The sequence below is a fragment of the Coffea arabica genome, chromosome 7e, assembly GCF_036785885.1.
Source record: "Coffea arabica cultivar ET-39 chromosome 7e, Coffea Arabica ET-39 HiFi, whole genome shotgun sequence".
Classification (NCBI taxonomy): Eukaryota; Viridiplantae; Streptophyta; class Magnoliopsida; order Gentianales; family Rubiaceae; genus Coffea; species Coffea arabica.
Genome location: NC_092323.1, coordinates 14,671,916 through 14,699,876, shown reverse-complemented (window position 1 = coordinate 14,699,876; position 27,961 = coordinate 14,671,916). Strand labels below are relative to the sequence as shown.

At 36.0% G+C, this 27,961-nt stretch overlaps 3 protein-coding genes across 4 annotated transcripts; 1 reads left to right on the top strand and 2 right to left on the bottom strand.

Moving 5' to 3' along the window:
- Positions 1-207: 207 nt before the first annotated feature.
- LOC140011090 (protein SLOW GREEN 1, chloroplastic-like) lies at positions 208-4,697 on the bottom strand. Its single transcript, XM_072059238.1, has 4 exons — positions 3,941-4,697; positions 2,273-2,419; positions 1,910-1,990; positions 208-550 (listed from the first exon to the last, which is right to left on the bottom strand). Exons 1-4 carry the CDS (start codon positions 4,628-4,630, stop codon positions 383-385), a joined length of 1,086 nt encoding a protein of 361 aa, XP_071915339.1. The 5' UTR covers positions 4,631-4,697; the 3' UTR covers positions 208-382.
- A 1,467-nt stretch (positions 4,698-6,164) lies between these two features.
- Positions 6,165-19,258, top strand: LOC113701698 (RNA cytidine acetyltransferase 1). The gene is made up of 26 exons (XM_027222461.2): positions 6,165-6,410; positions 6,526-6,617; positions 7,419-7,590; positions 7,702-7,824; positions 8,002-8,175; positions 8,422-8,532; positions 8,625-8,758; positions 8,872-8,965; positions 9,817-9,915; positions 10,103-10,239; positions 10,494-10,591; positions 11,188-11,311; positions 11,394-11,481; positions 11,570-11,669; positions 11,746-11,798; positions 12,859-13,035; positions 13,111-13,148; positions 14,206-14,299; positions 15,296-15,475; positions 15,591-15,699; positions 15,792-15,861; positions 15,940-16,087; positions 17,054-17,182; positions 17,714-17,839; positions 18,579-18,644; positions 18,718-19,258. The coding sequence occupies exons 1-26, from the start codon at positions 6,306-6,308 to the stop codon at positions 18,973-18,975; spliced, it is 3,099 nt and encodes a 1,032-aa protein (XP_027078262.1). The 5' UTR covers positions 6,165-6,305; the 3' UTR covers positions 18,976-19,258.
- Positions 19,259-21,013: 1,755 nt separating this feature from the next.
- LOC113701697 (probable ATP synthase 24 kDa subunit, mitochondrial) lies at positions 21,014-26,306 on the bottom strand. Of its 2 annotated transcripts, XM_027222460.2 has the most exons (7): positions 26,115-26,306; positions 25,841-25,943; positions 25,209-25,353; positions 24,649-24,759; positions 22,769-22,915; positions 22,208-22,330; positions 21,014-21,290 (listed from the first exon to the last, which is right to left on the bottom strand). In XM_027222460.2, exons 1-7 carry the CDS (start codon positions 26,145-26,147, stop codon positions 21,227-21,229), a joined length of 726 nt encoding a protein of 241 aa, XP_027078261.1. In that variant the 5' UTR covers positions 26,148-26,306; the 3' UTR covers positions 21,014-21,226. The 2 variants fall into 2 exon arrangements, with proteins under 2 accessions (XP_027078261.1, XP_071915335.1); XM_072059234.1 differs by lacking the exon at positions 24,649-24,759 and having other exon boundaries at positions 26,115-26,293.
- Between the last annotated feature and the right edge of the window lie 1,655 nt (positions 26,307-27,961).

Sequence of the window (27,961 nt, the reverse complement as noted above, 5' to 3'; positions counted from 1 at the left end):
ATAAGAGATGTATAAACCATAGAACCAACAAATTCATATGGTTTTCTTGTTATACATATGGTCTTGAAGGAAAAAGGAGACAAAGTTTCATGTGAATCTGACTTGATCAAAGTGAAAATCAACAAATGTGACTAATTAATTGTTCATTTTGACATGTTACCCCGATGAACCTTTTTTATCACAAAAAATTGTAAGAATCACAAAATATTGCACCTAAAAGCTGGATTCATCCATTAAGAATCATGGCAGAAACATCAAGGTACACGCCTTCATGTACAATTATGTTGTAAAACTGGTTTGCTACGGCTGGCTGAGATTCAAGTAGTTGGTAAGTGGTTAGTATGAAAGATAGAGTTGCAAATGCCATGTCTGCCATGATAATTCAGCTTTGCAACTCCTTCCCAAGCTGTTGCTTTGATTCTGTTCTGGCTGACAAAATCACATCATCAAGGAACTTTTTCTGTGGAAATTCTTCAGGTACAAGACTTTGATATATCTCAAACTGTTCTAGAGCTTCCTTCTCTTTGTCAAGCAGGCTGTAAACTATACCCTGCCAGAACAGCCAAGGGAAATGGTCAACAAACTCGTGACATATGGTGCTCATGAACCAACCCACCCCAACACACACCCCCCCCCCCACGCCCCCCAAAAAAAAAAAAACCCAAATTCACAAAAGCACTGAACCAAAATAATGTGAAGCTAATGTCCTGTTCGACACAGCCTTTTTCAATACATGTTTGTGACATTTAGCTTCCCAAAAGATTAGACATGAGTTTATACACAAGACAAACCTACTTCAATTGGCCTTTGCCCTTTAAGATGGCCAATCTCCTAGTGCTGGATTCTAGCCATCCCACTGCCTTCTTCTTAGCAATATGCCTTTAGTTATATTGAGAAGATTAGAGATCAAAAGCACAAATCTAGTAAAGATAGGAGCCTCATGCGCTTATGCTGAGAGGTAAGTTGATCTTTGTTGTTGTGTTCAGCATGAGCTTATCCTACAGACCTACACAATCACATAGACGTATCCAAGGGATCGATAATTTCCTACATCTGGCAAGTGCAACATTTGTTTCACTGTCTTAAAACTACTTTAGTAAGCCAAGCCAATAGCTAAATTGCAGTTGTCTCTCCTTCTAGGACCTAGCCAGGGGTGCCACTTAGGCTATGCTTGGTAAAGAGCAGGAAGAGGAGAAAAGAAGAGCAATGTATTAGTACTTCACCTAGGGAAGCCATGCTCCTACTCCTTTTTAACTCATTTCTAGGAAGGACAAAAGAGAATGGCATTCCTAGTTCCATTCACCTTACTTTTCCCATCAAAGTAATGTCCAAAGTCCAAATCATTAATCTTCCCTGTTGCTCCTGACCCTCCCTAAAAAAATCAAATATGTGATGTTTCTTTCCTTGTCTTTTATGTAGTTTCAGGGTAGACTAATAAATAGCTAGCAATGTCATCTCCAGAATTTCTTGATGTTTTTCCTTGTCCATTTAGATGCCAAAGTCCAAAGTTTAAAACACCCTCATGAACCTAATATTTGAAAAATAAATCTTGTGGCTCGGTAGCTTTTTGTTATTTAAGAGTGACTTTGTGCAGCTTTCAGCTTGCTCCTAAAATTTTATAAACTGACAATGTCAAACAAGCGAATTTACAGTCATACATATAGCAGACTAGCACCATGTCCTTTTCATATCCTCTGAAACATAACTGGTGGGCAAAGTTTCACCAAGCAGGAGTGAAAGGATGAAAGCCAAAAAGCCAAATAGAAAAAAAAAAAAAAAAAAAGGAAAAAAAAACTTTTCATATCCTTTCTGAAACATAATTGGAGGGGAAAGTTTCATCAAGCAGAGGTGAAAGGATGAAATGCCAAAAAAGCAAAATAGAAAAAAATCCAAAAACAAAAACACTTACTTGGCAAAGATAAGGGCGAAAATCACTTGGGTTCTCATTAATAAGAGCTTGAAACTTTTCCAAGGCCTCCTCTAATTCCCCCTGCAGAAGTAAAACATATTAGATGTTAGACTTTTGATCACAAGGGCATCACGTAGATTCCCCCCCCCCCCCCAAAAAAAAACACACTTTCTCTTTCTGGTTGTAGATTTTAGCTATTTCCTGAAACATGATTGTTCTGATCTTAAAGTGGATATACATTTTAAAGAATGTATACACAGCATAATGACCCAGAACATGAATGCATCATTATTCCTTGATTAGATTTAGATCCTAATTTTTGAACAGCTTCAAATTCTTGTATAAGAAAGTCCAAGTGGATACCTTTACTACATGCATCTGTGCAGTTAGTATTCTTATGTTCCTCTCCTCATTGACTTTTTTCTCAGAACGAGCCAATTCCAGAGCCCTGTCCAGCATCTCAAAGACAGCTGGTCCTTCATGATTCTTGTGCATCACCATTGCTAAACCCTAAAGCAAGAGAAAACCACAACTTAATATTTGAGCCAGATACAAAAAATCCTAACCCAGCAGAACTATTTTGGTTTGACAAATGCAGTCTGTCCTAAGAAATATTTTTTACTAATGAGCCACCATTCATCAGATTTGCTACTCTTAAAAGAAACTGTGCAAGAGTTTCTGTCATCAACTTGTTAGAAGCTTAATTACCACTTTCCTGAGAAAGCAAGGTACCAATGTGTTGAAAAAGAAAATATGACAGAAACAAGGGGGGAATATGACAGTTGCTGGTTTAGAGAGAATAATTCAAAATGCCTATTACTTATAATGGAAAAGTGCTAAACCAGACTGTAATAACATCATATACATTTAAGTACTTGCATGCAAAACAGAAACAATTATTAACCCCACGATGGTCTAAACTCTAAAGATGTGACATATATACCAACACTATGTTACATTGGGCGATTGTTTCGTCATCCAAAGGAACTGAGGTCTCTACATTTTTGAGCACCCAATAAGTCCATTAGAGGGGAGGCCAGAAATGACAAAAGCTTGTGAAATAGATAAACAATAATGCATAGCACGGACTTGTCAAACTGGAAAAATGAAATGCACAACTGTAAGGATAAAATTCTAACAAATTGCAGAAGAATGAAAAAAATGAATTCTTTTACACCATACAAATATTACACCATTTCCAAAGCCCTAAGATAAAAGGCACAAGAAGAACTGCTAGAACAAGAAGAAACAAGAAACCCAAGAGCTCCTTCAAACTTCATAATACAGGTTTTTAGCATGGGAAGTGATCTGACAAAATGGACTCTTGATAAGGCCATTCGAGATACTTTTCCTCTTTTCCCAGTAAACCACATATCACTATTATGAGTCTTTCTGTCATCTCTTGATCAATCATTCCAGTTTTTCGAAACTTCACAGAAGCTGCTTGGGGAACATAAGGTAACAGTGGTAGTAGCATGATTATGAGAAATAGGAAGACTCCAGAAAAAAGCTCTAAATAAGATAAGCTTTCATGTCTCCCACAGTATCCTAAACAAAAACAAGTCCTTAAGCACTAATATCCCCTTAGCTGCCATAGTGCTTATAAATATGTAAAACTTGTACTCTTTCTAGCCATTAGCACAGTAAATACCCTTTGTTCTTTCACAATTTGGTACATTAGAGTGGTATTGGGGCCCCTGGGATTTAAAAGGACGGCAAAACCCAATAGCCAGACACATCCAAGTCTGAAGTTTCAAGGGACCTAAAGTCGCCTCATTCTAGATAAGTACAAGTTTATAAACTGAGGGCATAATCCAGATGCACACAATAGCTTTAGGATAAAGATGTTTCAAGGCATGTCACCAACAAGAAACTCAGTAACCGAGCATAACAAACATTTAAACTGCAAAGAATACATGTATATCCATACATGCCTTAATAGCTACAAATTTTAAGCCAAAGCATTTGAAAATCTCCAAAAGAGAAGAAGCAGAACATTAAAAAAAAACAAAAAGGTAAGAAAAATCATACGTGCAAAGCTCTGAGCAAAAGAGGCCTCTGCTTCAAAATATCCTTGAACAACCTCCTGGCCATACTAAACTGACCCATCCTCTCATAACAAAGAGCCTGCAAAAGCCTCCATTCCATTTCATTAGGCTGAACCTTTATTAACCTTTCAACATACTCTACAGCCCCTTTCGTCTTCCCTTTCTTCATCTTCACATTCACAACTATCTTTAAAGACTCAACATCTCTTGGATTTTGCTCCAATAACTTTAGATACATCTCTTCATCCTCCTCACCTTCCCCAATCCGAGCCTCTCCTTTTTCCTCAAAAGTTTCACTTTTACTACTTTCTTGAACATTTGGTAGTGCCACAACAGGCCTAGCTCTTAAGCTACCCATGAAAATAAATGATCCAAGCAGTACAGTCACAATCTTTTCAGTGAAAATTCTTGAAGCATTCTTCTGGATTGGTAAAGGTAAGGTTTTTAGTGGAACATTTGAGATGGGTTTTGGTGAAATGCCTGTTTTGAGGCGAAAACAGGGTGATTTCCTTGAATGGGTTGGGGTGAGTGAGAGTAGTGGTCTAGGTGAAATTTGTGAAGTGGGGTAACCAATTCTTGGAATCCTACAGAAATTTGAGTGTATATAAGGAAAGAAATTGGTGACAGAGGAAGAAGCCATTTGGGAATCAATGGAGCTGGGGCTTTGCATCATACAGTGGAGTGGGTTTAAGCAAGGTTTTCAAACTTGCCTCTTTTGATTGACCGGAAAGAAAAGGAGCTGCGAGGGGATGGTTTAACCGTTGGACCAAATTAATGTACTATTTAACATACAATATGAGGATGTTAGTTACCTATTAAGACCCTACAAATACATATTTAAATTGAATTTCTACAAATTAGTATTGACTTTAAAAACAAAAAATTTTTTTTTTTTGTAAAATGCCATACCTATACGTATATACATGCTAAGGTACAGTTTTTCTCCTCATTGTATGAAAAATATATTTATTTTCTGTTTTAATTTTAAAAGAAAATCAATAAGAATATCTACAATAGATGATAAAAGATTTTGCTCTTGAGAAATGAAACATCCAATTATTCCTTTTGCGCAAATTATTCTAAACGAGATATGAGAATTTTCTAATGTCGAAGTGAAATGTGATATAAATTCACTTGAACTCAAGGGTTTGGATTTTAATTAAATGAAAAAAAAGTATTTAGTCGAAACACACTTATATAGAGAAAATGTAATTTTCATCAGAATTGTTGGTGTTCATGATGACATGATGAAAATATCTTAAATATCATGGTGACTATTCATTTTTCTTTTCTCAAATTATCTATACTATACATAAAGTAGAAAGTTTAAGTTTTGGTGTAAACATTTTTTTTTGTCACTTTTTAAACTTTCATTTTTACCATCTCAAAATCTAAAATTTACCCTAACGACTACCTAATTTTATTGTAATTGTCTAAGCGTTACCAATACAATTACACATAAACATATCAATATAATTATACTCTTAAAGAAAAAAATCTTAAAAGATCAAAGTTGTGTTTAGTAATAAAAAAATGTATGTAAAGTAAGTTCATAAAACAATTCATTAAGCAGGAATAGTGGGTTAAACAGTTTGAACTCTATGATTTCTCCCAGTGGTTGGAAGTTCCATTCCTACCTCTTTCAGGATTGCAATTTTTTATCGCAACTTGACAGGTCAGCAGGTAGGTGCATCACAGGAGCAGCAGGAGGTATTCCCTTTGTAATAGAATAGAATTTTCCATTCTTCAAAATCCCTTGTAATAGAATAGGATTTCAAAAAAAAAAAAAAACAATTTATTTATAAATTGCACACATATTGGGCATGTGCTTTACCTCTAGTCACTATAATGTGAAAGATTAAAATAATAATTATAATAAGAAGTTGCTAAGTAATATTATTGACAAAAAAGTATTCTCCAAAATCCAACTTAATTTATAGTTGAGATCCTTGATTCAACTTTTTAATATTTCCTTTCCCCAAAAAAAAGTATTTTAAAAATTAAAACAATAATTTTGATAAATAATAGGGTTAATTTGTCTGTGGTCTAATGTGATAAATTTATGATTAAGGGCATAAAGGACATATCATAGGTAAAGGTAACACCGTTCCTAAATCAGACCGGGATGGTTAGTGTTATAACCCACTTGCAACCGTTAAACCCGGTTTTTGTACAAACTCTGAAACTCGGTTCTTATTAAACCTCTGCTTGCTCCTCAGAAGTTTAATCCTAAAACCCTAACCGCAATTTTACAACTGAACATTTTCTCATTTTCTTCTCAGCCAAACGAGTCCCCATTTGCATACTTCTCTCCCAGCTTCAGAAATCAGAATCATAATTGAGGGAAAATGAGGAAGAAAGTCGACGAACGCATCAGAACTCTGATAGAAAACGGCGTTAAAACTCGCCACCGGTCCATGTTCGTCATCGTCGGAGATAAATCTCGTGACCAGGTGATGTTCATAAGCATTTGTATTAGTTTATGCATTAAAACGTGGAATTTTGGTATGATAATTACTAGTTTAATGTTTGTTCATTGAAATGTGAACTTTCTGTGTTGGAAAATAGATTGTGAATTTGCATTACATGTTGAGTAAAGCTGTGGTGAAGACGCGGCCGACTGTGTTGTGGTGTTACAAAGACAAGCTTGAGCTCAGCAGGTTTTACTAGTTCTTTGGTTTTTGATTGTTTCTTGTTGTCTGGATAAAGTTGGAATTTTTCATTCCAATGCGTTAGGAATTAAGTATTTTGCATTTTATATGGCTTCAATCGATTCTTTTCTCAATTTACGGCTCATTGTTTTTGAAAATATGAGAGCGTAACTTATGGCGAAAAGATGGTAGCCTATGCTTAATTCCGTAAAGGTAGATATTTTTGCGGACCAACTCCTGTCTAATGAAGGTGCTACTATGGTATTCAAGATGGGTCCATTACATATCTGATAATTGAGTGAATCCTGGAATTTGTGCTTGGATCAAAGAAATGATGTTAAAACTAGGAGCCAGCTTAGGCATTTCTTGGGCTAGGATATGCGGGGACGGGCTTCTAGGAGTGAATAGCGAATTGGAACTTAGTCAGTTGAGTAGTTGCTCTATATTCTGTGTTTGGGGATGGCAATCTCCCATACTGATGAGATAATGGATGGAGTCATGCACATTTTTTGCACATTTTTCCATTGCTTGTCCTCTGTTGTCTGACTAAGAAGTTAGATGAGTGGGTGTTAAGAAAGTGCCATTTTTGGACCTGAAGATGTAGTTTCTGAGAATTTTTTATAACCATCTTGCATCTCTTTAATATGGAAAACAATTTGGTTTCTGGAATTATCTAGTACTTGAGTGTCCGTAAGATGTATAGCAATTTTTAATGCAATTGAAGTGAATATATTATTTGTGAGCTAGTCTGTAGGTGGCTTTTGCCAAATGTTTGTTGATCTTGATGCTAAAATTGACTGTTTCTCCTAGTCATAAGAAAAAACGTGCAAAGCAAATAAAGAAGCTGATGCAAAGGGGGCTTCTAGATCCGGAGAAAGTTGATCCCTTTTCACTTTTTGTTGAAACTGGAGGAATCACATATTGCTTGTATAAAGATTCTGAAAGGATTCTTGGAAATACATTTGGCATGTGTATATTACAGGTGAGTCCGGGATCTATTCCTGTCCTTACATTTTTATCTGCATATTAGATGGTGAAACTTCTACTTGATTTCTGACTTGCCATCTCCATTTGGGTGGAAATATGCTTGCAGGATTTTGAGGCTTTGACACCAAATCTTCTTGCAAGAACAATAGAAACAGTTGAAGGTGGTGGATTGATCGTATTGCTGCTGCGCTCCCTATCCTCGCTTACAAGCCTTTGCACCATGGTTATGGTATGGTATCAGTTAACCAGAAAAGAGTTCATGCAATAGATGCTATATTTCAGATCATATTTGCTGAGGGGGGCATTTTTTTTGGGGTATCAAGATTTGGTTTAGAAATCACTAATTTGTGGCCACTTATGTTATCCATTTTGTTGCTGAATACTAAATGAGGTTTTGTGATTGCAGGATGTCCACGAAAGATTCCGTACTGAGTCTCATTCTCAGGCCACTGGTCGATTTAATGAGCGCTTCTTACTTTCTCTTGCATCTTGCAAAGCATGTGTGGTTATGGATGACGAATTGAATATCTTGCCAATTTCTTCGCATATGAAGTCAGTTACACCTGTTCCAGTTCGAGAGGTAAGCGCCGTGCTTCATTCTTTTCCTGCTTCCTTGCATCCTTTTCAGATAATTGATGGGTGAAGTTGTATGTATCTTGTAGTAAGCATATTTTTCAAAACAATCAAGTTCATTGTGATACATGGCTTTGTCTGGATTCATTTTTCGCTTGGGTGTTAGAAGTATACTCTGATTGACAGTGAAGTATTTCAGTTTGCTTGGATTGTTAATTGATTTTGTGTTTGTTTGGTTGTGATGGGGTCTAAGGACTCTGAAGGGCTTTCTGAAGCTGAACGAGACCTAAAGAATTTGAAAGAACAATTGACTGATGATTTCCCTGTCGGTCCTCTGATTAAAAAATGCTGTACATTGGACCAGGTAATATTTTCAACTTGACATGCATGTATTAGTTAGTCTTATGTGGACACTAACATTCAGTACTAAGAAGCCACTTTTTGAAATCGATTTAGGGAAAAGCCGTTATTACATTTCTTGATTCAGTTTTGGACAAGACGCTTCGTAGCACAGTTGCTTTACTTGCAGCTCGTGGTCGTGGGAAGTCAGCTGCTCTTGGTCTAGCAATTGCTGGAGCTATTGCAGCAGGGTACTTCTTTTGACGGACATATAATTTGCTTTTTTGTTTCTATTCATCTTTTGTAGCTTCTTTTATCATTTACACTTACTTTTTTGGTGATAAAATCAAATTCTTATGTATAGGTATTCGAATATTTTTGTCACTGCACCAAGTCCTGAGAATCTGAAAACCTTGTTTGAGTTTGTATGCAAAGGATTCGATATACTTGAGTATAAGGTAAAGTTATTACCTTGTTACGTACTCACTTTGTAACTCTTTGATGCATGGATCTATGGATCTCTTTGTTCCCCTTTCTGGGTTAAGAAAAGGAGTCCTTTATGGGTGTTTGACTTGAAGGTAGTGGTTTATGCAGAAGTGTTGGAGGAATTTTGAAATCTTTTGCAATTTTATGTTGCTGCTTATTTGAATACAGCAGGTGTCATAACTTTCTTCTTTTTTTCTTCAAAGTTCAAAATAAATCCTGATTTATGTCATTGGTATGACCCACTGAACTGGTTGACCAGCACACTGGTAAAGACGCTGGTTTAAAATTGGTTGTATCAGCTTGTCAACTTGGTGCTGCCACCTTTTCTTTTTGGGTGTCTGTTTACCTAAAATTGACAGAGGATATATTATGTAGATCTTTATAAGCAGGATTAGATTTCTCATACCATCCATAGCTTACAGTTACTTTTTCTGGAATGGCATAAAGTAAATTTCTTATTTCTTTTTTTAACTTGCAGAAAATTTAAAAAATCTTTGGTCTTGGTTATTTTGTTGAACAGATGCTGGGGGCTTAAAAGTGTTGGTGATTAGAAGAGAACTAGGTTGAAATGAACCTGTTGATTGTGAACCTAATTATTGCTAGCATGAAAGTAGAGATATATTGATTTGGGTGCATGGGGATCTTTCTGTAAGTTAATTTGTTCTATAAATGGGATATTTTTATTCAATAAATTAGATCTTCTTAGTTCATGGGGATGGGCATCTGTCAATAATTCATGTTATTTTGCTATTCTCGGCTAGGCCCTGTACTGAATTGAAAATAATATGCTTGATATTTAATTCTTACTACTTCCAATTTACAGGAGCATTTAGATTATGACGTGGTCAGGAGTACAAACCCAGAATTCAAAAAAGCGACTGTGAGGATCAATATCTACAAGCAGCACCGTCAGACAATTCAGGTGTGTCCATATGTGGATGGCTGTTGTTAAAATTGAAAATTTAACATTTTTACTCATGGTTATTGGTAGTGTTTTGTGTGTTAGCCTGGGATGAAGTAAGGATTTACTGAGTACTTTTTTTTCCCATCTTATTTTGAGTCTTAGCTGTTCTACTGTTGATTTTGGATATCATTCTGTTCTTTTGCAGTATGTACAACCGCATGAACATGAAAAACTCTCCCAGGTCGAGTTGCTTGTGATTGATGAAGCAGCTGCTATTCCATTGCCAGTTGTCAAGTCTCTGCTTGGTCCATACCTCATCTTCCTTTCATCCACTGTTAATGGGTATACTCTTTATCTCTTCATGTCACGAACTTGTATGACTTTTTCTAAGAAGCCCTGCATTTTCCAATGATGTCTTATTAAGATAACTTATATAACTGTTGCTAAGAAGCTTTTGAGTTTTCATTTGTATCTTGTTTTACTGCTATCATTATCATTGCCTACTGTTGATACTGTTTCTGGAGGGTATTTCTAAGGTGTCAAAGCTGCTGCTGTAGCATACATTTTTCTATTTCATAATTTACCTTCATTTGAAGTTACGAAGGTACTGGGCGGTCTTTATCACTGAAGCTGCTGCAGCAACTTGAGGAGCAAAGTCAAATGTCAAATAAAAATGTAGAGAGCACCCTATCTGGTATTTCAGCTTGACTTTTGTTACTACATTTGTGCTATGAATGGTTGTGCTTATTTTCCTTGGTATATTTAAGCACTTCTCCCTGGAAATAAATGCTTATTCACTAGACAAGTATAAGATGGATACTATTCCAGTCCTTGAGCAGTTGCAGATCTATGAACAGAATCTTGGATGTCGAAGATAAACTTTTTAAATCATGTCATAAAGATAATTATTGTGTTAAAAAAAATTTGCTATAAAATATGCTTCTCTGGAGCTGGATTCTATTTAGAACTATAATTTCATGGAAGCCATACTTATGTTCACTATTGATGGACTTGTGTGCTGAGACAACCACTCAACGAGTTACATAAGAAGCATGTGTGATGTCAACAAATGTTCTTTACTTGTTTGGAAATAAGTTAGTTTATATGCTGCTAAGCTGTGAATTGGTCATCATAAACCATATTAGGGGGCACTGCTACTGTTTAATGTGCTCTGGTTTTTGTAATTCACTCTTAGCACCTCATGTCTTCAGCTTAGGATATTTAGGAAACCTTTCATGTATTTTAGTTTGGATGGTAATTTGCTCACATCTCAATTGCTCTGAACTGCAGGTCGGCTTTTCAAAAAGATAGAATTAGGTGAATCTATCAGATACGCTTCTGGTGATCCAATTGAATCGTGGCTTCATGCTTTACTTTGTTTGGATGCGACAAATGCTGTCCCAAATATCATCAGGTTGGATTTTCTTAATTACCAAATTATTGGTGCTGGTATAGTCTTCATTTTGTATTGAAGACTCGTGGTTTTGTTGAATCAGGTTACCATCACCAAGTGAGTGTGATCTCTACTATGTTAATCGGGATACCCTTTTCTCTTATCATAGAGACAGTGAGCTGTTTTTGCAGGTAATGCATCTTGTATTTCAGTTCAGTTTTCCTGGCCATTTCCAATTCACCTGTTTAGTTGTATTGATGAGTACCACTCACTATGCAGCGGATGATGGCCCTATATGTTGCTTCTCACTACAAGAACTCTCCAAATGATCTACAACTAATGGCAGATGCTCCAGCTCACCACTTGTTTGTGCTACTTGGTATGTGTTATGTCTATTGATTCTTCTCGTTTTATTTTCAGCTAGTTGTGCATCAGTTAACTCGATCCTTTTCCAGGTCCTGTTGATGAGTCAAAAAATCATCTTCCTGATATTTTGTGCGTTGTCCAGGTTTGCCTTGCTGCTGTTTGGTACTTGTCTTTTTTGAGCAGTGTTTCTGAAAATAAATGCCTGTTGATATTGGTTTCTCAATTTTGGTAGTAGTGACTATAATTAGATGCTATTACATGTTTATTGAAAATGCAAAATCCTGTCAGCTAAAGTAATATCAGCATAAAATTGTACCCTAATATGGAACAGTTTAAGCAAGATATCAAAGAAAATCTAGGAATATCTCGTTATATGCTGGTTATAGAATCTAAAAAATGTGCATCAGTAAGGGTTAGCTGTTTGGATATTTATTTCTCCTTGGAGAGTGTTAAAGCACTTAGATGCAGATGTTGGCAGATAATACTGTTTTGAGTAACAATAAATTTTGTCCCCTCTTATTGTGAACCATCTGGTGTAACTGTTTAAACACCCCTCAACCCTTATCCCTCAAAGACCCCTTCAGAAGAGAAGAAAATTGGGAAAGGCCGAGGGGAAAATTAGATGAAGATGAGGAGCAAGAAAGAAAATTTTAAGAGAGAGATATAGAATGAAAGATAATGTACCTGGGGAGCAATAGTAAGTCAATGTACTAAAGAGCAGGTGCGAAACTATAGAGACCAGATTGGGTGGTTCTCGGGGTGGGGGAAGTTTTGGGTGGCGGGTTTTGGTGGAGAAAGGGGGGAGAAGAGAGGGAGGGGGAGTGGGAAGAGTGGTGGGTTTGGTGGGGAGGGTTATGGGTGGCAGAAAGGGTGTGGTGGAGTTCTTTTTTTTTTTTGGGGGGGGGGGTGTTGCCAGGGTTTTGAAGAAGGGTGGGGGTGGTGGGGCATGGGGGATGGTGGTGGAGCATTAAGGATTGATTTTTTATTTATTTTAATTATTATTTATGCAAGGTTGAGGTGGTGTGTGTTTTTTGAGGTGTATTTTGACGGTTTTTTTGGGTGTTTTTAGGGATCTTATTATAGATGTGTGTGTTTCAAAAACTAGTTTTTTCGTGAAACTCCAATCCATGCAGACCCCTCATTATTTCATGAATTGTTATAGAATGCTAGGAACTAAACTATTTTCATTATTTTATGTTTAGGTTTCTCTTGAAGGACAAATTTCTCGTAAATCTGCAATTAGAAGCCTAAGTGATGGTCATCAGCCCTTTGGAGACCAAATACCTTGGAAATTTTGTCAGCAGTTTCGGGACTCAGTTTTCCCAAGTCTTTCAGGTGCTCGCATAGTACGTATTGCAACCCATCCAAGTGCAATGAAGGTAATTTCTTGTGCCTATGAAAAGATCTTCTAATACTTCCTCTTTATCTCCCGCTAATTTATGCTGTCGTTGCAGCTTGGTTATGGGTCTACTGCTGTTGAACTTTTAACAAGGTATTCTCAATTTCCTAGATCATCTTGTTTTATATGTTTTGAAGATTGCTGCCTTTATCTTGTTGACCAAGCTTTTTTTACCTGAACCCTCTGGTGAGTTTGACTTTCTACTGTTTGTGATCCACTAACCTTCCGGTAATTGGTTTAAGAGGGCATCTGTGAAATGAATTTAAGGGCTAAAACTTTGGCCTGATAGATTGAGCTTAAAAGTGCTTTTGGGTGCCAACATCAAGTTGGGTAACCAGTTTCATGCTTTTAATCCAATCCAGTTCATAATTCTCAACCTAGTAGCAAATTTGTTGTGGATTGGACATTAACCAAGAAATTTTGCTATCTGTGCACTTTTGGTTTCTGCATTCTTCGGGTCTGGCTAAATTCAAACCTTCCAAGCACACTTTGTTAGATATTGTGAACGAAGTTAGCAAAATAGTGTTGCCAATACTGATGAAGTAACAAATTGGAGGCAGACTTTTAACAGAGTTCCAGAGGACATATTTGTGGATTAGATGGTTTTACAACTCAGGAGAATCTAGATGCTTTAGCAGGTGCTTAGGCTTCATCAAAAGCAATTGTCCTCCCTTGCTTTGTAGAAGAATAGGATGTGTAAGTTCTACAGTGACATGCATTATTTCTGCATGAGTGGACACAATATATAAGTCTAAGAGACAGCTGCATGTCTGTGGAGTACTAAATAAAGAGTGAAATGACAATGTGGTTCGAAGGACATTGACTCTAAGGATTGCATGTTTACATAGAGATGGACATTTGGTAATCTCATTCTTCCTGCAAAATGAGTAGAATAGGTAATCCCACAATTGTCTTAAGGACTGAATAGTGCTGAATCAGTTAGGTTGATCTTAAGGACTGAGTTGTGCTGCATCAGTTAGGTTGAGCAAGGTATGCTTTGATGAATTTAAGGGATAATAGTTATCAGAATTTTAATAATTCAATGGGAAGATATTAATAAAAAACTATAGCAGAGAAAGAAACATGTGATGGAAAGTAAAAGTTAAAGAGATCAAAATAAGAAGTGTTTGATACAAGTTTCTTTATGTAGGTACTTCGAAGGGCAATTGACTTCAATCGCTGAACTTGATGTTGAAGACACACAGGAAAGTCCACAAGTTAGAGTTACTGAGGCTGCAGAAAAGGTTCAAGTGCTCTCCTTTCCCCTTTCTTCTTGATTTCTTCACATACGTGCATAGGTCGTAGTCAGGTGTAACCTCAATCCTTCTTTTATGAATTTAGGGAAAGACAGGTAATGGGTAGAAACAAGTGCTGGTGCTCCTTTGACATCAATTTAATTTGAGAACTGAAATGAGAGCAAAAGAAGATATCAGGATAGTTATCCTTAGAGCTGCAAGTGAATCGAGCTGGCTCAGTCAACACCGACCTCGAGCTTGAGCCAACTTAGCAAGCTGTTCTAGTCAAGCCTGAGTTTAGAGATACTCAGCTAGTATGCTTGTTGAGCCAGCTCGACCCTATATTTGTATTAAATTTTTTATTAGTAGTCAAATTACATGCTTGTCCCCTATATTTTATCCAAGTAAAATTTCTATTTTATCCAATTAATAATTATATTTAATTTGCATTTGAGCTCAATTAGGCTCGAATTTGATCTCAAGTTCAACTGGCCTCAAACTTGAGCTCAAGCTCAAGCTCAAGCTCGAGTTCAAGTTTTGCTTTTAGAGCTCGATGGATTTTGAGCATTTTTAAATTGAGACAAGCTCAGCTCGATTAGGCTAAAATTTGACTCGGCTTATGTAGCACTAGGTATCCTATAATTTTAAAGTGTGGTTGGTTACATACTTGATTAGGCCAAAACTCAACTGGGTTCATGTAGCCCTAGTTACCCTATAATCGTAAAGTGTGGCTGGTTACATATGCCAAGTGCCGTTTCTGGGGGAAAAATGTGCCACTTAGTATATATTACAAGCTGTTGTGTTTTGACTAAATATTCTAGCCGACTCTGCAAAAATATTCCCCCTTCCCCTCTTCCAAAATGGGAAACATAAAAGAAGATAGTTCAGATCTGATAATTGAAAATTTTAGTGTGTAATGGAATGTGTTTTGATGGATCAGCTAGAGGCATCTTACTGGTTATCCTTAGTAGTTATAATCTGATTTATAACATGCTATTATTGCAGGTCTCTTTGTTAGAAGAAAATATAAGACCTAGGACAGACCTTCCCCCTCTCCTTGTGCATCTTCATGAAAGAAAGCCTGAAAAGCTTCACTATGTTGGTGTGTCATTTGGGCTTACCCAGGATCTTTTTCGATTTTGGAGGAAACATAAATTTGGTCCGTTCTACATTGGACATATTCCAGTTGAGTACCTCAAGGATTTTTTAATAAGTTGGGCTTGAAGGGTTATACACATTTTTGTCCCTATGAATTTAGATAATCAACTGCTGATCTTTATTCATTATTACTTTGAGTCAGAGTAATGTGACTGGTGAGCATACATGCATGGTTCTGAAGCCATTAAATAATGATGATATCGAAGCTAGTGGATCTGATGAGTGGGGCTTTTTTGGCCCTTTCTACCAAGGTATGTTCTATGTTATTGTTTCAGAAACTGCTCGTCTGATCTTTTCATCAGCTTACTCTTAATAAAGTATAATCTACTGGGTACTGTCTCAGATTACAGGAGGCGATTCGCAGAACTATTAGGTTTCAGCTTCCATTCCATGGAATACAAGCTTGCAATGAGGTTTGACCATGAAATTTGGTGCCATTAGCTGGCATACGTAGTCCGCAATATGTGCTTATATTCTCCATGCTTGTGCAGTATTCTGGATCCAAAAATTAACTTCACTGAGGTGGACCCTGTTTTGCACTCTTCAAACGAATTTTTAAAGTCAACTGGAGAAATTGTGACTCCAGATGATATGAAGCGACTGGAAGCTTACACAAACAATCTTGCTGATTTTCGCATGGTAAGATCTCCTGTTAGAATCTGGTATAAGTGGTTAAGTTAGATGCAACAATCCTGTTGCACTCCCACGTCACCAGTCTCCCAAGCCAAAAAGCACTTTGTGAAATCCAAACTAGATTGAAATAATTAGTTGTGCTGTATGACTATTATACTCTTGTCATCAGGAAATGGAGCTTCAGGCTCAGTGTTGAACCCATTACTGTTTCCCATACACCCTGGAAGCTCTTTCTGCTTAGACTTGAAGTTTTTGTCGTTCACTGGAATGCAATGGTCTCTTTTGTCCAGATATCCTTTTTAATTGCTAGAATCTATCTACTGACAGAAGCTTCTTCTTTCCAAAGCTTTACGGGTTTAAAAGAAACTTGTTGAATCATGGCATAAACACTAAAATACAACAGGTGGTGTAGTTAGTAATTTGCATGGGGCAGAGTAATGTGCTTTCATTGCTACTAACACATATTATGAGCCCTTAAGTGAACATGGGTCGTGTGCTGTTTGGTGTGACGTCAGGGTCCAGCCTGGATGTAAACAGGGATGGAAATTTTTGGGTGTTAGATAACAATGATAAAGGAGACTTGGGAGGAAAAAAATTTTAGAAAGGGATCCTGTTATTTGGTACTGGCAAAAGCTTGTCGGTGGCGCTAGGGAGGAGAGAATTGAGAGAGTTGTGAATATGTTGGTTTTGTTCAAGATCTTCTCCACTTTTTCCTGGATCTTTGCGAGGTGACATTTTCTCTTTGTATTCCTAGCTGTTGTTTAGGAACAAACATGGCAACTTTTTTCTTGGAATTTGTATTCATGCAAATAGGGCTGTAAAGTTCAGCCCATTTGAGTGTGAATTCATTAAGAGGGTGCTCCATCCTGTGCAAATGCATCTATAGCATGTTTGAGAAATTTTTAGGATTTGTACATGAATAATATTTTGTGCTCTTATTCTAATATGTTTTTGTTTCTACACTGAACGCAGATTCTAGACATTGTGCCGAAGCTTGCACGTCTTTATTTCCTGGAGAAGCTTCCTGTTACGCTATCATATACCCAGGCTTCTGTTTTGCTTTGCATGGGCTTGCAGAGAAAGGACATATCTGTTATTGAGGTTTGCTCTCTTGGTCAACCATTTCTTTTAAAAATTGTTTGTGAATTACTAAATTAATCAAAAAAAAACTTCCATTTGTTGGTTCATAATTAGGAATTTCAACATGCCTCTGTAATCTGCACTCATTATTTATCTTGATCACTGATTTAGATGGTTGGGTGGTTGTGAAAAGACTTAACCAGATTGATTCTTTGTAGTTTGGTTAGACTAAGTCTTAAATGAGGAGCATTCACAAATTTTCTTCTTTTGAATAGCCAAAATCATATCATTAGTTGGTTGACTTGGTGATTTGTCACTGTTACCAGTTGATGTGAGCATATTACAAGTTATAGCATAATGTACAGAAACCAGCCTGTAATTTTTGGCTTTCCTTGAACAATTAACAATTGCTATTTTGTTGTTGAGGAAACAAATTCGACAGAATGACTATGGTGGTTGACCAATCAAATTTAACTGAAGGCAATTTTTTTGGAAAAAAAAGAAAGAAAAATTAAGGACCTAATTATCTCCTTTGTACCTGCTGTTTTACAGGGAGAAATGAAGCTGGAAGGGCAGCAAATTTTGTCGTTGTTTATTAAAGTGATGAAGAAGTTCTACAAATATCTTTATAGTGTAGCATCCAATGAGATTGATTCAACCATGCCTCGACTAAAAGAAGTAAGTTGAGAAGCAAATTATTTCTTTGGAGCTCAGATATTGTTCATTAGAATCCATTGTGGTCATTGTTTTGTTTGATTGAGCTGTCTCCTACACTTGAGAAAAAGGTTCCTCCTTTCTTAATTGTGGTTATTTTTTCAATTACGCAAATGCATCATTAGTTGATAAGTAAAAGACCTTGGCTACTTTCCCATGCTTTCCTTCTTCAACAATTTGCAGAAAAAGAGCCTTGAGTAAATAATTACCATTAATATCATAGGTCAATATTTGGATAAAAAGGAAATTTTTGAAGTTTATTTTCTGAGCTGATTTTGTATTGGTCAAAACTTGAAGCTTCTTAAAACTCTCTGGAATGTTCACCATGACCGCAAAATCTGATGGAGTAAATAATTCCACTGATGATTATTTGAGATTCTTAGGACATATCTTACTGTTGGAATATCATTCTCCAGATTGACATGTATGTTACTTGCATGCTGAGAATATGATTTTTTTTTTACGAGTTTCTAGGTATCACTGCTGCAATACATTCTAGGTAATTCATTGGTTCAAAAACTTTTAACATGAAATACTAGGAAACAAACTTGAATTTCTTTCTTTTTGGCTCACTTTCCTTCGTTGAGAGTGCCTTATGACACAGTTTACCTATCAGAATAACAAGAAGCCATCTTATCACGTTAGACTAATTTTTACCTTGTTTAGTTAGTTAATATGTCAAAAGTACTTGTTCTTGTTTCAGATTTCTTTGAATCCTCACAGTATCTCTATTGATGAAGATCTTGATGAAGCAGCAAAAAAAGTTCAGGTTTGCATATTTTATTTTCGTACGCAGTAATTTTTTGTTAAAGACCTTGTCATGCCTAAGACACCATTCACAGGATGACATGAATGCCAAGATGGACGGGTTTTTAAAGCCAGAGCTTCTCCAGCAGTATGCCATTGTAGACAGAGAGGCTGATTTTGAACATGCTTTACAAAATGGTAGTGGGAAGGTGCTTCCTGGTGGTCTCATTAGTGTAAAATCCCACAGAGATAAGGCTGCAAAGCATGGGAAGAAAAATGACAGCCAAAAGAGTGGGAAGAAAAGAAACAAGGATGATCACGGATCAAAGTCAAATAAGAAGAGGAAGGCTTGACGGACCAAGTATGATGTGAAATCCTTCTTCCGCTTGGTGTTTTTAGATTATCTGTTCTTATTGTTACTAATCAACTTTTGGTGGGAGGGACCTATAATTGGCAAAGAGGGAACCCAGTAGGTTTCTATCTCATTTCAATGTTAAGATCTTCCTACTGATGTACAGCAGCTCCATTAGTTTCTTCTGGCTGCTCATAACTAATTGACAGCGACGACTAGCATCTGAAATGGTGCTCAATTTTGGTTTCGATTATAAGGTTTATGATACACGTTCATTTTGAACATGAGCCTGAATGTATAGTGGTATCCGATAGCTGAGTGGAAGATCAAAAGATTCATCGTAGTTTGCATGAAGCTGAGAATATCTACGATCAAACTACCGTGAAATTGATAAGCTTGACATGGCTTCAAGGGAAATAAAACAGTTGGTAATGGCTTCAAAAGTGTATTTCTAGCTCCTCAGGAGTAAAATGTTGTGGTTTATTAGCAAACCATCAAAATGCTTGAGCCTTTATTGGATATGCTCAATTACGTTGGCCACTAGGCAAAATAAAATTCTTCGGGCTTTGAGTTTGAGTTCAATCCAATCTCTCCGGCTTTGAATCCTAAGTAGCGAGTTTTACCACTAACTAAAGGCTTTGGAGTTTGACTCCAATTTGTTGTTGGCGTTGCTCCAGCCACTGGTTTTGAATGAGAATCAAGCTGGGCGAGCTGAGTCGATCAGAACTGAACAGAAACTGCAATAATACCTTTATAAAACTGAGAGACCATAAAATTAAACGGCTCACTACACGAGAAAACTTAAATTAGTCCTTGTACCATAATTGAAAAAAGGGAGCCAGTGAATTGTGTGTCTCACACCTCAAATTAAGGTTAATTGATTTATTCCAAGCTTACAGCAACTTGTGACAACGTACAAGATAAACATAAAACTTCATCACGTACTTATTGACCATGCAAATATCATGTCTTATGATATTCTACATCCTTAAAAGGACCACTAAAATCATTGTCATGCTAAACAGTCCATGGACACATGTACCATGTTATGCTGGGCAAACGAATCGAGCCGGCTCGACTCGAGCTCGACATTCAATATCGAGCTCGAGTTCAAAATATTAAGCTCGTTAGCTCACGAGTCGGGTATATATATACATATATATATATATTTATTTATTTATTTTAAGTATAAATATATTTTTTATTTTTTATTTTAAATATATATATTTTTTATATTTTTTAATTTTAATAGTAAAATTACATATATATCCTTAATATTTTATTATTTATTAAGAAAAAATATTATTTTATTTATTTTTTTTAAAATAAAATAATTATTTTTTATTTTTTCGAGCTCGAGGTTGAAATTGTCAGCTCATCTCGTTCTCAGCTAGGGTTGCAAACGAGCTGAGTTGAGTCGAATTTTGGCCTAATCGAGCCGAGTTTCGACATAATTTCATTGAATTCGAGCTCGAGCTCGAATTCAATGAAATTATGTCGAAACTCGGCTCGATTAGGCCAAAATTCGACTCAACTCAGCTCGTTTGCAACCCTAGCTGAGAACAACCCTCCTGACAATGCATCAAGACACCAACACACCATGAGCTCGAGTAAGGATTTAGCACCAATAGCCAAAGATACCAAGTAAACATCAATGTAGTGCAGAACCCCCACGCCCACAAGCGTCCAAGACTAGCACTTGCAACCACGGTACTGAGGCCACATTTCTATATGCCTTCAAACAGTTGAATAGATGTTTAAAATTTTTACCAGTTTTTGCTCGTTTTCTTGTTTACTCCAGTGTAGCAACCATATCAGGTATGCATTTGTCTGCATCAACATGCATAACCATGCATATACACACCCTTCAATTTTTTTTTTTTTGGAACAGACAAAACAAACTCAACAAGATGAGCAGCTTTATGAAGCAAAAATAAGGATTGTCTATGTAATTATCATCCCAACAAATACTTCTTTCAATTTTGGGCAACAAAAGGACCATGAATATAACGTAGTGTAGAGAGAGAGAGAGAGAGGGGGGAAAAAAACAACTTTGGCAATTGAATTTTCAGATCTCAGTACAGAGCATATCAGATAAAAAGAAGGCAAGAATTTAAACACCAAGTAGAAACCTTTATCTAGCTCTTAAATCCCCTTATTTTGAAATCTCAATTGGACTTTTTACGGGGACAAGATGGTCCAATCCAATCATCATCAGCTCCAAAAACAGACTGATTTTAAGAAAAATAATCTCAAATGAAATTTCTGACGTCGAGAGACTTCACATGAGGCATCTCTTCATCCTTGAATTCTTCCCTGAAAAATAGAAAAAGCAAGATTAAATATCAGAATTGTAATTGAAGCAGTAGAAATCTTAATTCATTGAATCTTCTTCTTTCCTTTTCCAGTCACAAACAGCATCAGATGGTTCAACATTTTGCTGCACTATTAGATCAGCCAAGAGAAGCAAGCAACATTACACACCTCCAGAAGTTATTTCCATTTGGCCCATGCTAAGATATGCCTATATCAACTTCAATCTAAGCAATGTGAACAAATTCAACTTTCTAAATAAACTAATAATCTACTTCAAGCTACATCTCACCCATTACATTGGTGTGAATTTTGGCGTAGTTTAGATCCATAACTTCAAGCTTCAACATAAAACAGATACTTGTTTGAAAAAAATTATCCTGTCCATGTTATATTATTGTCGGCAAGTTGTTTATTGATGACCTTTGCATGCATATTTAATTTCCTTCATTCTTTCTAATGTTTTCAACCAACAATTGTAGGCCAAGTTACATGCATAATTTTAAAAAACATTCATAATTAAAAAAAGCTCGTATCATTATTTGAATAAAATTGACAATAAGGACCACATTTGATCATCATAGAAAAGATAAGTCCTTCTTAATTGAATTAAATTAATAAACTAGAGCAAACAAAAAAATAAATAGGTAAGGGAGGGGTTTTCGTATCTATCATATCAACTGAACAACTGCCCTGTCACCATTCTAATCTAAATAGTCTATATTACAAATTTCAATTTGTAATTTTCGTATCACAAACCTTTTTCACACAAAAACCGAAAGACTTTTATAATCATCCAAGATTTAGATGAAGCAATGGATAGCTTCCAAACTTTTCTAAATTCATGAAATTCCCATGACAGCAGGACAAAATATAAGCCAAGGCAAAACGTCTACATTGAAATGGTCAAATTGATGTACCTTTTCTTCTGAGTATCCATCGCCTCGACTGCATCCTTTTTTAGTTCCTCTAACTGTGCTTTTGCAATTTTAAGCTCTAACTGCTCTTCATACTTGGGCAGATCATCCCTCCGAATTCCAAGCCTGAACAAATAAGCACGTATGCAACTTAACTAACTAAAAACCAGTATGCTCTCTTATCTATATCCATTTCAAACAAAATTCTCAAAAAACTAGACTTTTTCTAGGCATTAAATACAACAATCATGCCAACAGCCAACCCAAGATAAGCTTGCAATCAGGTCTATAATTCCTTGAGAACATAAACTATTCATGTCATTAGCGAGAAAGATAGGTCAAAAAATACAGGGACTCTATCGTCCGAGTGCGGCTTTCCATAAAGGTGAACAGTGTGCTTTACTGCAGTATCAACAAGGAAATTCATTTTCATTTATGTAACTTTAAGCTTCAACAAAGAAATCATTTATGAGTTAGTGGTTGCAGATGAGTTGAAAACAATTGAATGGTTATGGTTGGACTGAGTTGTGTGAATGCTCAGTTGTTTGTTTAGAAAGTGCATACTTCTGATTAATCTTGTCAAACTCAGCCATGAGGAGAGCCATCCCTTTCTTGTCGTTTCGCATCAGAGGCCTCTTGATTTCCTTTTCCACTTTTTCCAATGCATCTAACATCATTGCTTCAGCACCACGTTCATCAGGTAGTCCTCTCCTGCCAAAAACGAATCATAGAACAACAAATTATTCAGGCATTTACCATTACAGGATTCTGTTAGAATAAACTAAGGACGAGTGTTCTAGAATATTGCATTGTGGTCTAAAGGGTGCCCTTACTCATAAAGCAGTCGCTGCAGTGCAGGAAAGTAATTGGAATCTAAACATACCAAGTTTCTGCTCTGAAGCATATCATGAAACCAGTCATTTTGGATTGCAAAAGTTCCATTTGAAGCTTGTATTCTGTCTAATAGAAAGCAACATTTGACCTTACTATCTGTTTCTTCTAACAAAATTAGCAAGCAAGTTTGTTGAGCTATCAAGTTGGAAGACTAATTTGGGGACCATATTTGACCACAATAAGATCTGTCAAAGTGGAAAGTAACAGATCTTTTTGCCAAAGGGAAAGGCACAAGGATTTTGTTACTTAACAACAACTAACTGCATTATTTTTCCTTAAAGAATTGATAGCCCGATATGAAATCCTGCAAATATTGTGCAGCAGCTTTATTTTGTTTTCTGAAGAAATTACAACACCAGGTTTCAGGAATTCTAGGATGGAATTCTTGCATTCATCTTATTTCTATCTCTTGAGCTTTCTTAGCTTGGTGGATTAAAAGACCTATTAAATGAAAAAAAAAAAAGAAATCTTGTGCCCTCCAAACTCCTCCCCCCCACCCCCAACAAGAGAGAGAAAGAGAGAGACTCGCCGAGGAGGCCTTGGTCTAGTGGCTAAAGTTGAAGTCTCAGGACTTAGAGGTGCTGGGTTCAAATCCCACCTACCCTCTCCCTGCTTCTTAAATCCCACCCCTCCCCCTGCTTTTTTTTTTTTTTTTTTTTTGGGGAGGGGGGGACCACACTCCCACACAAGAAAAAACAGATACACTGCAGCTACCATAAAAAGTGGTGGTGAGTACTACTTAAACCTTCAAACAGCTCAGCATTGATTAATAGAATGCAGTAGCAACTTCTAGCAATCATGATTGATAGTGTCAGAGTTGCAATAGAAACTGCAGCATTTGTCATACACAACAGGATGTGAAAGTAAAAAACAACAGAACTCAAACAGGAAGTTGAAGTAAAAAGAATATAGGGCATCAGGACAGGCCTTACAGATAACTCAAAAATATGCTCCTTGAAATACTGATGAGCAAGGCATCTTTTCAATTGGTTATAAAGTTACATAGCAGATTAGAAAGCATTTCATCATTCTCAGGCAGATAGCAGATTCTCACAACATGTGAGAACAGAGGTTAAACTTAGAATCACAAAACACTAAAAGTATCAAATATTTGGTTTGTGCAAGAAACAGGACTGAAGATCCTCCTAAACTGAGCCTATAAAAATAACTCGCAAACCGCTCGAGACAATTTTAACAACTGAAAAAGAGAACCAATGAATTTGAGAAACTTACAAGGTAAAATGACATATTCTAAGTTCAGAGTAACTTATATCATTGTATAACAAAAAGATACAGCTTTTGTCACATATTTAGCATGCAAATATTAGTGCCTTTTAACTCATGCAGTGCAAAATAGTCCATAGACAAGCCTATGTTGAGTTGGTAGCATATCAGAGACACTCCATGATTCATTATCAGAACATTAAAATGCCATAAGTAGTTTCAAAGCAGCAGATTGAGGAAAGGAAGGCCGTTAAATGTCTTTTTTTAGGGAAAATGCATATGTAGAGAAGGAAGTTTAGCCAGAGGTACATAGATGCAGCACATACTTTAGTCTTATCTCCTTCAGTGTCAGCAGATATGTACGAGCATCAGGAATATCTCGTGTTTTTGTCTCAATGGTGTACTTAATTCTCTGTGATTCAGAGAAGAGATTTGCCCTGAAAAGTACAGAACAACACCACTGAGGATGAATTGGATCAATCTACGTGATAAACAACTTTAATGTACACAGGCGACGGACAAGTGTCACAAAGAGCCATTGACAATTAGCAAGTGAAAGATGATAGACAGAAGGAATGAAGCTAGCTCATTTAGTAATAAATCAAATACAGATTATACTAGATACAAATTCACCTGGAGTTATCAAAAACATCTATTAAAGGGCAAGGTTCACTATGGAGCACTTTCAGTTTTATTTTTAGTATTGTGGAGTTTAGGCACAGGTTAACCCCGAGGAACTTAATAATATTGGGGAACTACATCGCAGAATGAAACATAAAAACCCCCTAATGGAAAAAAAATGTTCAGATTATGGTAACCCCAACTGTTACTAAATCTAATCAAAGAAAAAATCATGAGATATATGTAGGAAAAAAAAATTACTTACTTGTCTCTAACAGTCTTCACAACCTTGGCATACTGTGAAACTGCAGCAGGATCATCAGGGTCAATGGTGATCTTTTCCTTCCTAAAAATCCCAATCGCGGTCTCAAACTTGTTTTTAACCTCCAAAAAGATGCTCTTCAACATCTCTTTCACGTCAAATACAAACCACAAGTAAGAATTTAAAAGGCCTACAAATATGGACGATTACTCTTATGCTAATTACTAGTTAACATCCAAAACAGCGAACATAGCAGATCGAATAAGCATTAAACCTGAATTTTTCTTAAGCAGTGGAGAATAATTATTCCTATCCCACCATGAGAAAAGCCTCTTGTTTTGTTCTTTCACAAGTAGAATCAGAAATTAATTATCATTCCAGCAAAACACAGGATGTAGAACAACCCCCAGCAGTCTGATTTAAATTCCCAAAATATCAACTTTTCACACAATGCCCAAATCTGCCACCAAGTAATGCTTAATTACAAGTATATTCAAGACCAGCACTTTTCCTTTTATCCCTAACGTGATGAATTACATCAGTATGTATCCAATTCTGGTCTCATTTGCAGCCCATAATCCAAAGAAAAAAAAGTCAGAATAAGAAGAAAAGAAATCAGTAAAAATATCACTAACCATCTCCCTTCAGAGCCGGGGGAGCAGGGGAAGCAGGTTCTTTGGCATAAGAACGAACCGGGACAGTTAGCTCCGGCCTCAAAAGGACCTGAGCAGCAGGGAGCTGAGAAAAACAAGAAAAAATACAAGCATTCAGAAACCATAGAAGTGCCGATCGAGAAATGAGGATTATAACCGGATGGATCCTAGAACTATATTAAAGATCAAAAGGAAAAAAAAAAAAAAACAGAAAGCCCATCAAAATTCTAGGAAGCTGAGCTCCCTAAATCAGTACCTGTTTGGATTTTGCCAACAAGCGAGAAGCCATCGCTCAGGGTTTCGCTTTCGTCGTCGTCTTCGTCGAGTCAGAAATGTTAGATTAGGGTTTTTGATTTGAGAGTCAGTACTGAGTAGAAATGGAGGAACCTAATCTGATGAGGTGTTAGGGACGGGGAATTTTCTTTTTACCCTTTCTTTTTCGTTTTTCTTTTCCAGTCTATCCACATGTTTTAATATACGCTGGGCAGTAAAAACTCGCAGTGAAAATTTCGGAAGTGGTAAATTTGCACTCCCCGTTTGGTGATAAAATGTGCTTGGATAAGAAATTATTTGAAATATTATTTAAAATAATTACTTTAGCACTTTTTTAAATTTTGATATATATGAGATAAAAAATATTAAAAAATAATTTGAAGGCGTGTTTATAATGTAAACAAATATAATATTTGTTAGGTAAGCCTCAGCAGTCAATCCAAACAAACTTAAATGTTAACATTTCTCTCAATTTTTTTACTCGTGTGAAATGATAAAAATACTTCACATTTTATTTTAATTAGAATTTATACCAGGGGTAGGTTGCTAATTCCATGGTGGTGGATAGAAATATTTTTTTAAGGAGTTTAAAAATGGTGAAATGGTCAAACATGGTGCCATCAACAAATAAGAAGGAGTTTAAAAATATTCATTAGTAGGTGGCTAAATCACCATCATAAAATGAGTGCTTATACTTGCATATAAGTGTAATTTTGTGATTTTGATTACAATATTAAGTTATTTAAAATTTATAAACAATAACATACCTATTCACAAATTCTTCAAAGCACGCGCCCTTTTTTATTTTGAAATTTCCTACTCCTTTTCTTCAAAATTTTTCAAAACTATACTTGCCTATAAAAAGATTAAAAAAATGTGTAAATGAATAGATTTATTATTTATGGATAGATGCTTACACCAAGTAAACACATAGTGAAGAATTTGTCATTAACCACTACTATGATTAAAGTCCTCAGCAGTTATATAACTTTATTTTGTAACTCCAATAATTATGTAGAAATCGTCTCGAATAATAAACTCCAATAATTATAAAGACCTTTTCTTCCTGTTAATATAGAGCCAATTGGATGAATTTAAAATACAAAAATGAGAACAAAATTTGTTATCCATGTTCAAATTAGTGTTAGATATTACATCAGCATTTTAATTGGTTAATAGCTTTATTCATTTTGAGACTATATTGATATGCATTATAGGACATTACAGGACTCAGTGAAAATTAGATAAGAATTTGAAAAAAAAAAAAAAGATTTTACTTTGGTCCAATCAAAGATTGTGCAAAATTAACAAAGTAGACCTTCTTTAGAAACATGAAATGCTTATACTTCAAAATTTTAACATAAGTAGTTGATGAAATCATTTTTTCCCATCTCTATATTTGCATTGGTAATTTATCATCCTGTAGATACAATTTTTTTTTTTTTTTTTAAATAAGGTTGTTACTAGCATTGGTAATTTTTGTATGGAGAACTTTGGATAAAGTTAGTGTATTGAAGATTTTGACAACAAAAATTAATATATGACATGAAATGTCACTCTCAATATTACCTACATTTTCTATTACACCTTGTGAGGCTCAAAAGCCAACAAAATTAGAGCCAACTCTGGATTGCTTGCCAGAAATTTCCCTTGTGGTCTTGCCTGACTTTTCTTGAAAAAATTATGCCACTCTCTGCTGGGAAAGCCAGTTGGTGCTGATATTTTTCCACAACGTGTTAGCATGCTTGACCTGGAAAATATGAGTTGAACAAGACTCCTATTCAATTGTCATCTTTGTCTTTGAACTATATAGCTTGAATCCCACCAGCC

What these genes read in the sequence shown, in the direction of transcription:
- LOC140011090 (XM_072059238.1), bottom strand. Translation starts at nt 4,630, where the DNA reads ATGATGCAAAGCCCCAGCTCCATTGATTCCCAAATGGCTTCTTCCTCT. An exon ending in TTTTGCTCAGAGCTTTGCAC is followed by an intron (nt 2,420 to 3,940) that starts GTATGATTTTTC and finishes CTCTTGCTTTAG; the next exon opens with GGTTTAGCAATGGTGATGCA. An exon ending in TTCGCCCTTATCTTTGCCAA is followed by an intron (nt 551 to 1,909) that starts GTAAGTGTTTTT and finishes CTGTTCTGGCAG; the next exon opens with GGTATAGTTTACAGCCTGCT.
- LOC113701698 (XM_027222461.2), top strand. Translation starts at nt 6,306, where the DNA reads ATGAGGAAGAAAGTCGACGAACGCATCAGAACTCTGATAGAAAACGGC. An exon ending in GAGATAAATCTCGTGACCAG is followed by an intron (nt 6,411 to 6,525) that starts GTGATGTTCATA and finishes GTTGGAAAATAG; the next exon opens with ATTGTGAATTTGCATTACAT. An exon ending in TTTTGGCCCTTTCTACCAAG is followed by an intron (nt 15,700 to 15,791) that starts GTATGTTCTATG and finishes GTACTGTCTCAG; the next exon opens with ATTACAGGAGGCGATTCGCA.
- LOC113701697 (XM_027222460.2), bottom strand. Translation starts at nt 26,147, where the DNA reads ATGGCTTCTCGCTTGTTGGCAAAATCCAAACAG. An exon ending in CTGAAGGAGATAAGACTAAA is followed by an intron (nt 22,916 to 24,648) that starts GTATGTGCTGCA and finishes CGTTTTTGGCAG; the next exon opens with GAGAGGACTACCTGATGAAC. An exon ending in TTTGACAAGATTAATCAGAA is followed by an intron (nt 22,331 to 22,768) that starts GTATGCACTTTC and finishes TTATTTGTTCAG; the next exon opens with GCTTGGAATTCGGAGGGATG.